Here is an 8,575-nt window from a genome sequence, read left to right on the forward strand (position 1 = left end):
GGCGGACCGAGTGGTGTTGCAGCCGGTGTCTTGCACCGGGACCCACTGTGGTGCTGGAGCCCATAGGCGCCTGCATCCAACACCAACACTGCACCCACCGCCAGTGTCCCCCGAGCTCCACAGTATTAAGTCTAGTGCAGACCGCAGTGAGAGCGGTCCGCACTACACAGAAACACACTGCCGCCAGCGGCAGCTGTGTGTTTGCTATAGCAGCCAATGAGAGTCAGACTCTCATTGGCTGCTGCGTCCATGAAGGGAGCCAGGCTGGAGCTCTCTCATGAGCTCCTCCTTCCGGCTCCCACAGTGGTTGATGGGAGATACATCATCACGTCTCTCCCTCTCCCATAGTGCAGAGTGGGAGGACAGAGAAGCTGACGGCGGCGGGTGCTGGAGCAGGGATTCAGGTAAGTGTTGTGGTTTTTTTATATGTGTATGTGTTTGTCCTATATATGTAGGGGGGACTACTACTGGGGCACTTCTGGAGGTGCTGCATAGGGGGACCACTACTGGGGGGCACTGTATAAGGGGCCCTTTCTGGGAGCATTGCATAGGGGGACCACTACTGGGGGGCACTGTATAAGGGGGACCGCTGCTGGGGAGCACTGTATAAGGGGCACTACTGGGATCACTGCATTGGGCAAGACCACTACTGGGGGCACTGTATAAGGGGCACTGCATAGGGGGGACCACTACTGGGGGGCACTGTATAAGGGGAACTACTGGGGGCACACTGCATAGGGGGGACTACTAATGGGGGCACTGTATAAGGGGCACTACTGGGGACATTGTATAAAGGGCACTGCATAGGGGGAACACTACTGGGGGCACTGTATAAGGGGCACTACTGAGGGCACTGTATAGGAGGCACTACTGGGACCTCTGCATAGGGGGACCACTACTGGGGGCACTGCATAGGGAGTCCCAAAGCATATTCCTGCACCTGGGCCCACCACTCTATAGTTCTGCCACTGGTATGTATGTGTGACCCTGCTTGTATGTGTGTGTGTGTATATATACACATACACATACATATATACAGTCAGGCCCCTTAAAAAGTGGGAGGCACATATAGAAATCGTTGTAATTCCTTCATCGTTCACCTGATTTGGATGTAATTACCCTTAAATTAAATCTGAAAGTCTGCAGTTAAAGCACATCTTGTTTGTTTCATTTCAAAGCCATTGTGGTGGTGAATAGAGGCCAAAATCTGAAAATTCTGTCAATGTCCCAATATTTATGCACCTGACTGTGTGTATGTGTGTGTGTGTGTGTGTATATATATATGTATATGTATGTATGAGTGACCCTGCCTGTATGTGTGTAGATATCAGTGATTGCAAAATCATGTCACAGGCAATGAGTGACTCGCTTTTTAAAAATGAGTGGATCCTGCAGGACGTGCTGTGTGTTCGCTGCAGCAGCTGGCCCGGTACCTCCCCCAGCATCTCCTCAAACAATCAGTGCGGACGGAATTGTCTCCTCGTCCAGTGAGGATGCTTGCTGACCACTAGGCACTGTACAGCGCCATCACTGCCGGAGGGTACGGAAGGGGTCTGTGCAGGAGGAGCCTGGAGGAGGTCCAGAGAGGCAGCAGCCGCAGAATGTGCTCCCCAGTCCTGACCGCAGCTATCTGGGGAGGTGTCGAGGAGGGTTATAGTCGCTGTGACAATGTACTCCTGTCCACAGTCAGCATCCGCGTTTTGTAGAGAGGTGGAGAGTCTGATGGGGGAGAGGAAGAGGGTTTCAGCGGTAGGGAGCAGCACAGGTTCTTTGAATTTGACTTTTCTTAAATTTGAATTGTGTTGATAGAAAAGCAAATAAAAAATCTCCAATTTAAAATACTTTTTCTTTGCTATTTTAGGTCGACTCACACTTTTCGGTAACAGCTTGTCAACATCATCCAGTTAGTGTTTTATGGGACATCTTTGAATTCAGCAGAAATGAGTGGAAAATCATTACTCCTCAAAGTCATCCTTCTGGGGGATGGAGGTGTTGGCAAAAGCTCCCTTATGAATCGATATGTAACCAACAAGTTTGACTCTCAGGCATTTCACACCATTGGGGTTGAATTTCTGAACCGGGACCTTGAAGTAGATGGGAAGTTGGTGACCCTGCAGATATGGGACACGGCTGGACAAGAGCGCTTCAAGAGCCTTCGCACTCCCTTCTACAGGGGGGCTGACTGCTGTCTACTTACATTCAGTGTGGACAACAGGCAAAGTTTTTATAATCTGGGAAGCTGGAGAAAGGAATTTATTTTTTATGCCGATGTTAAAGAACCTGATCGTTTTCCCTTTGTTGTTTTAGGCAACAAACTTGACAAGAATGAAAGGGTGGTTAGCACAACAGAAGCACAAACTTGGTGCAGTGAAAATGGGGGTTATCCCTACCTAGAGACAAGTGCAAAGGATGACACAAATGTTGATGGTGCATTTGAAGAAGCAGTTAGGCAGGTTTTGGCTGTGGAAGATCAAGTAGAACATTCTTTGTTTGGTCACACTGTAGACCTTCATAGCAGTCACAGCTCAAGGTCATCATGCTGCTGAAGAAGAACATTTTGGTTAGGGAGCTCTAAGTAGAAAAACTGAAACAATAAATATAAAAATGTACTTTCACACAATAAGTACAAAAGTGACAGCATATTAGATACTAGTTACTATTGGTACATATAGGTTACTTCATGGACGGTAGTTGGTAGCGTAGGTTACATCTCTAAGAAGAGTTGTTACAGTAAGATCACATACTGCAGGCATAGGTGATAGAATTAAGGACTTTTTTATTACTAACTTGCACTTTTTTATTTTCCAGAAACTATAGACCTCAGTCTTTGGAATCACATACTCACTGAGTATGTTAATTATGAGCATAACATATTTTAGATTTGATTATTTCAGAATATCATAGAAAATATATAGGTCATTAATGAATAGTACAAAAGTATAGAGCTTTTTATATGTGCAAATGTACCTAGTTTTCCATTCAGCACATTCATAAGTTCACACGTACATTTTTAACTGCCCTCAGAGGATCAGTGTGTGTTTATCTTTGCAGGACTGTGGATCAAATTAGAAATGTAAGTGGTTTAAAGAGTAAAAATATTCCTCCCAGGGGTGTATTTATAATTAGTGTAGGGTGTGCAGTGCACACGGGCCCCTGGCTCCAGGGGGGCCTGCACGCACACCCTGCACCCATATTATACTTACCACTCCGGAGTCCCACGTCGCCGCCAGTGTCAGAGCTGTAAAAAATGCCAGAAAATGGCAGTATGGAAAACAGGGAAAATGGCCGCAACGGCCATTTTCCCGGTGACATGTGCATGCGCCGTAGACTCTGGACACAATCTAGTGCCCAGGGTCTATCAGTGCGGCGCTGCCGGCCGCCAAACTGAGAGGAGGGGGCCCAGGACGGAGACTGCACACTGATTCCTATAAAGTCATATCTGTTATGACTTGTGATCACTACTTCAGTAGTTTTATCTTTATCTCATAATGGGGGGAATTCAATTAGGTGCGAGTTTGGTCCCACAAGGCGATTTCACAGCAAATTCGCATTACGAATTATATTTGCAATTCAATTCTGAACTCTCATTTCTTTTTCAGAGTAAATCACCTGTTTTTGTTTGCACTCCCTAAGCAGGTGCAAAGGTAGGGTGATTCTGTATTTTAAGGTAAAAATGTCAGGACTTGCTTAGAACCCCTTGGCAACCGCCCTCCCCCCAATGACTAAGTAGGCATTTGAAATGTTTCAATAAGCTTAATTTGATCCAATAATTACATGTCATATTTGTGGTGAAAAAAATGACCTCAAATTACCCCAAAATAAGCTTTTTAGCGAAATAATGCACCCCAAATTTAATTAAAGTATTTCAACAAAAAATAATTGCTTTTATAATTTTTTTTTATTTTTAAGTCGCCTCAAATTAACCCAAAAGCATCACTTTTTCTACTGTTTTGCATTTTCTGATTAATTTCTTAATTAAACGAAATTCAACAGCTTTTTATTTAACTTTTTAAAAAAATGCACAAATAAGCCATTTGACACCTTTTAAACGCATACAGTACTTTCCTTATGGCCACGAAAAGTCTTCTATATGATTCTGATAATGAAGTTGCCACTTTTTGGGGGTCCAGGAAGGTCTCCCCACTTTTTTATGCTATTTTGCCTGTTCGCTTTTTGGACAAAATTTGCAGACTCGCTGCCAGGGCCGGATAATAGGCGGGACGGACAGGGCGGTTGTCCAGGGGCCCCCACATATTGGGGGCCCCCACACTGCCATAAACATTCCGGGCCACTCTTGACCCTCCTTGGCCGACTCCTGATCACAACGGGCAGGCCCGGCAGCATACTGCACTGCACTGACCGCACACAGCGTGACAGCAGCAGAGGATGGAAACCCCGCCCCCACACTCACATAATGCTGCGATTCGCGGGTGTATTGGCAAGGGGCGGGGCCTATTGCCGTGAAGTGCCTGCCCTTATGAGAAGCCTACCCTGCTGCCTGTTGCTGTAAACAGGGGCGCCGAGAGGGGGGGGGAGCGGGTACAATTTGCCCGGGCTTCCAGAGGGGCCCGGCGGGGGCCCGGGTCTGGCACCCCCCCCCCCCCTCACTATCTCGCAGCAGCCCAGCACACAGCATGTGCTGGGATGCAGTTGGAGATTGTTGTGGCTGCTGCCTAGCAGCCGCGAGCAATCTCCTATGCCTGATTGGGGGAGCGATCACACTGATCGCGCCCCCCCTGGCTTTGCGCTGGGCTGGGTTATTTTTTCTTCGAGGGGGCGTGGCCACACCTCCCCCAATTAGGCCACGCCCCCACGAGAGGGCCCGGCAGCACTCAACGGCCCTGGCTGTAAATAGAGGTAGGGAAATATGTATGTGCTCCTGACTGTCCATTCCTCCCTCCCATCCTCTCTCCCTAACTCGCTATCTATCTTATCTATCTCGATTTCTCTTTTCCTCTGTATCACTCTCTCTCCCTTCTCCCTCTCCATGAGTGGCATGTACTAAAGAGAAAAATTAGGTAAACCCCCCAAAAATGCAGTTTTCGGGGGGTTTACCGCATTCCCCATATGTGCAAAGCACTGGAATGCTTAGTCCTAATGGGTTACTCCATAGAAGCTTATGGACTTCTTATTGGGACGCTCCCCCTTGGGAGCTATCCGATCGGATCCCTCCCATCACCACCTGCTGTCTTCTGTGCACGCGCAGAAGGATGCCAGAGGGACTTTTGGGTGTTAAACCCAGAAGTTCCCCTGTCCGGAGCCATCACAAAAGACAGCTCTTATCGGAAGAACTGTCATTTGCAATATTCTAGGTACATATGGCGGTTATCAACTGCGGTATGTACCCGAAGACAGCTTAATGTACCTATATCTCACTCCCTTCCCTCTCTCTGTCTGCCTCCCCTCTCCTCTCTCTAACCCCCCCACTCAAAATCCTGTGTTTACTCCTAGCAGTGTACTAGATCATGTAAACTATACTGCTGGGAGTCGGTTCCCAGCAGTGCTGCAGACATGAAGTAGTATACTGCTATCCTTGCCGGTCAGTGGAGAGTCTGGAGACAAGGGGCATAGTAGTCGTTGTGTGGGGCTGTAGCAATTTTATCGATGGGGCCTCCACAACTTAGTTGCCCCGGGGCCCCCACAAGCCTTAATCCGGCCCTGCTCGCTGCAAGCAGTGCAAATTGGTATTTCTAATTTATTGATAATTAAATAATAATTGTGCGTATCTCGGGTGCGTGCATGAAGACAAAGTGTGAGAAATTAAAGCAAAGTGTTCAAATGAATGCCTTTTGCAAACTCGCGCCTAATTGAATTTTCCCCCAAAGTTCTGCTAGGCGCAGCCTCATCTATGTCTTCTATTAATCTGCAGAGCAAGAGGACATTTATACTGTTTTTATTACATATGTCACTTTTGTGTTTAAATGTTTGTTTTCCACATTGTTTTAAATAGGCCTACGCTACACATACAAATGTGCTTTCCCATAAAAGTGCAATTCAATAGTATACTATTAAATTTCACTTTTATGGGAAAGCACATTTGTATGTGTAGCGTAGGCCTATTTATAGTAATGTGGAAAACAAACATGTTGCAGTTTCTCAGAAAATGCAGCTAATCGGGAGTTGTTATCCATTTGATCCAGAACTTTGAATTACTTTTAGTAATCTTGTTCTGCACAACAAAACCTTTGTATAATGAAGGGTACGTGCATCTAACTCGCACTCTGCAAGGAATACCTCTAGTCCACCAAGCTCCTCCAATCAGAACATGCAACAGTTTGTAGCCCTGTGATAACTGCCATCTTGTTTTGCACATCAATGTGATTCACCATAAAAACGGGTACATTTTGCTCAAAAATAGGTGCATGAAGCCACAACAGCATTTGCCCAGCACGTTTATACAGTAGGTGACTCTTGTTGACTGATTAATAAATTGTTCTTTACAAACTATTCATTTTCACGAAGGGGTTAACTGCCAATCATCTTATAGCTAATATTCAGCAGTGGCTCTAGGAACTTCAGAATGCTGCAGCCATGAACAAGTGCTGATATATGTGTAGGAAGATTGTAATTTTTACTATGAAACAAGGAGTGTTATTTACATGTCTATAGATTTCTCTGTATAAGTTCAAGAAGAATACATACACTTAAACCAGAATTCTACAATAATATTTTATTATTCAGTATTTATGAGGCTAATTTGGTATTAAAATGACATATCTTGCTTTGTGCTCCACAAACGAGGGACTGTTTTCAAGCCAAAGTAAATGACAACTTTGATCAGTCCTCTTTCTCTAATGCTTAATATGTATACAAATGAATGAACCTTTATTTCCTAATATCATCTCAGTGAAGAGAATGCAGTGAGCCATATTAGAACAGTTTAGCTTTGCTGATGTAAAAGTTACTACTTAATCAAGATAAATGCTGCTACATTAATGCTCATTTTCTTTGTTATGCTTTGTTCCTCATCAAAAATATGTCAGAATTACAAGTAGCTGGTCTGTGTGTATTCCATTTTAACCCATGGAAAAAATGCTGCTAATATTGTGCTACAGTATGTTAAAATAAAATTGCAACAAGCTTTATCAAACATTCAGTAATAGTAACATTTGTACATTAAGTGGCTGAATCTGAGTCACATGCTGCGGTGACCACGTTTGCACCTTTTGCCTTAGTGGTGTCTGTGACTTTATGCTAATACTAGTATAAGCTCTTCCTTGGGTGTACAACCATGCGTGCAAGGGCTGAGACATCCACTTTGTGTGGTTGCAGTCGCAACCATTGGAAAGTACCATCGTGACTTGCACAGCCCTATGCTAGGTGCAGAATCTCCTTCAGTGCATGGCCTCCAATGTACGCTTAGGGCCTTATTCAGACCCGTTCGCAAGCGCTATGCGCTCGCAAGCGGGTCGATGGTGGGGGCCTGCACACGTGCAGCTCTCGCACTGAGCATACGTAAGCCCCAGAGCGAGCGACAAATTGGCTCGCTCCGGGGCTCGCTACAAACGGGGCGGCTGTCGATGTTGATCGACAGCTCGCCCCGTTTTGTAGGCGGGGTGGGGGGGGGGTGGCCGGACAAACGGAGGCATTCCTGAAGGAACACCTGCCATTTGTAGGCGGCCCTACTGACATCTCTCTCTCTCTCTCTCTCTCTCTCTCTCTCCCCCCTCATTCCTCCTGTCCTTTCTCCCTCCCTCTCTGTCTTTCTCTCCCTCATGACCTCTCTCTCTCTTTCTCTCTCCCCTCCCTCTCCCTCCTTTGCTCTCTGTCACTCCCTCTCCCTTACCTCTCTCTTATTTTCTCTCTCTCCCTCTATTTTGCTGTACCCCTCCCTCTCCATGTCTCACTCCTTTCCCCCCACCCCCTCTCTCTATCTGTCTTCCTCCTTGGGTGGGATGCATGACTAAACACATTCTGGATGTGATGCATCCTGACACTTTTTGCCGGCGTTAGCTACACCACTATGCATGACGAACACCGCATAGGACTGCTCTCTCAGTGAGAGCGGCTCTTTCCGCTGGAGGGACTCCAGAAGCCCCTCACACACCACGGGGGGTGCTGGGAGGGATCCGACTGGATCCCTCTCACAGCACTCTCCCGATAGAAGCCCATAGACTTCTATACGGTAACGCCGTTTTCGCATCACATTCCAGGGCTTGGTGCATATGGGAAATGCGGTCATACCCGCATTTTTGGTGTTTGACTGCATTTCTACCTTTTGATGCATTTACCCCCTTATCTCTCTCTCTCTCTCTCCCCCTCCCTCTCTCCCACCTTCTCTCTCTCAAACGCCCCACTCATAATCCTGCATTTGCCCCTGGCAGTATACTAGATTATGTCAGCTATCCTGCCGGAAGTCGGTTCCCAGCAGTGTCGCAGACATGATGTACTATGCTGTGACCTTGCAGGTCAGTGGAGAGACCAGATAAAAGGTATGGGGCATAGAAGTCACTGCACGAGGCCATGGCAATTTTATTGATGGGGCCCCCACAACCTAGTTGCCCCAGGGCCCCCACAAGCCTTAATGCGGCCCTGGAGGCCATACAAGGGAGATTCTGCACCTAGCATGTAGCTG

The 8,575-nt window shown here is 46.6% G+C and overlaps 1 protein-coding gene across 2 annotated transcripts in view; it reads left to right on the forward strand.

Annotated features, from left to right (window-relative positions):
* Positions 1-5,947, forward strand: part of LOC148542794 (ras-related protein Rab-9B) — a 71,045-nt gene extending 65,098 nt beyond the window's left edge. For both annotated transcript variants that reach the window (XM_088466834.1, XM_088466829.1), the window contains exon 2: positions 1,862-5,947. In XM_088466834.1, coding sequence (XP_088322960.1) covers positions 1,941-2,546 — 606 coding nt within the window. In that variant the 5' untranslated portion in view covers positions 1,862-1,940 and the 3' untranslated portion in view covers positions 2,547-5,947. The remainder of the gene's footprint in view (positions 1-1,861) is intronic.
* Positions 5,948-8,575: the final 2,628 nt, after the last annotated feature.

This window comes from Taudactylus pleione, unplaced genomic scaffold, assembly GCF_031769625.1.
Source record: "Taudactylus pleione unplaced genomic scaffold, aTauple2 ptg000009l, whole genome shotgun sequence".
NCBI classification, from domain to species: Eukaryota; Metazoa; Chordata; class Amphibia; order Anura; family Myobatrachidae; genus Taudactylus; species Taudactylus pleione.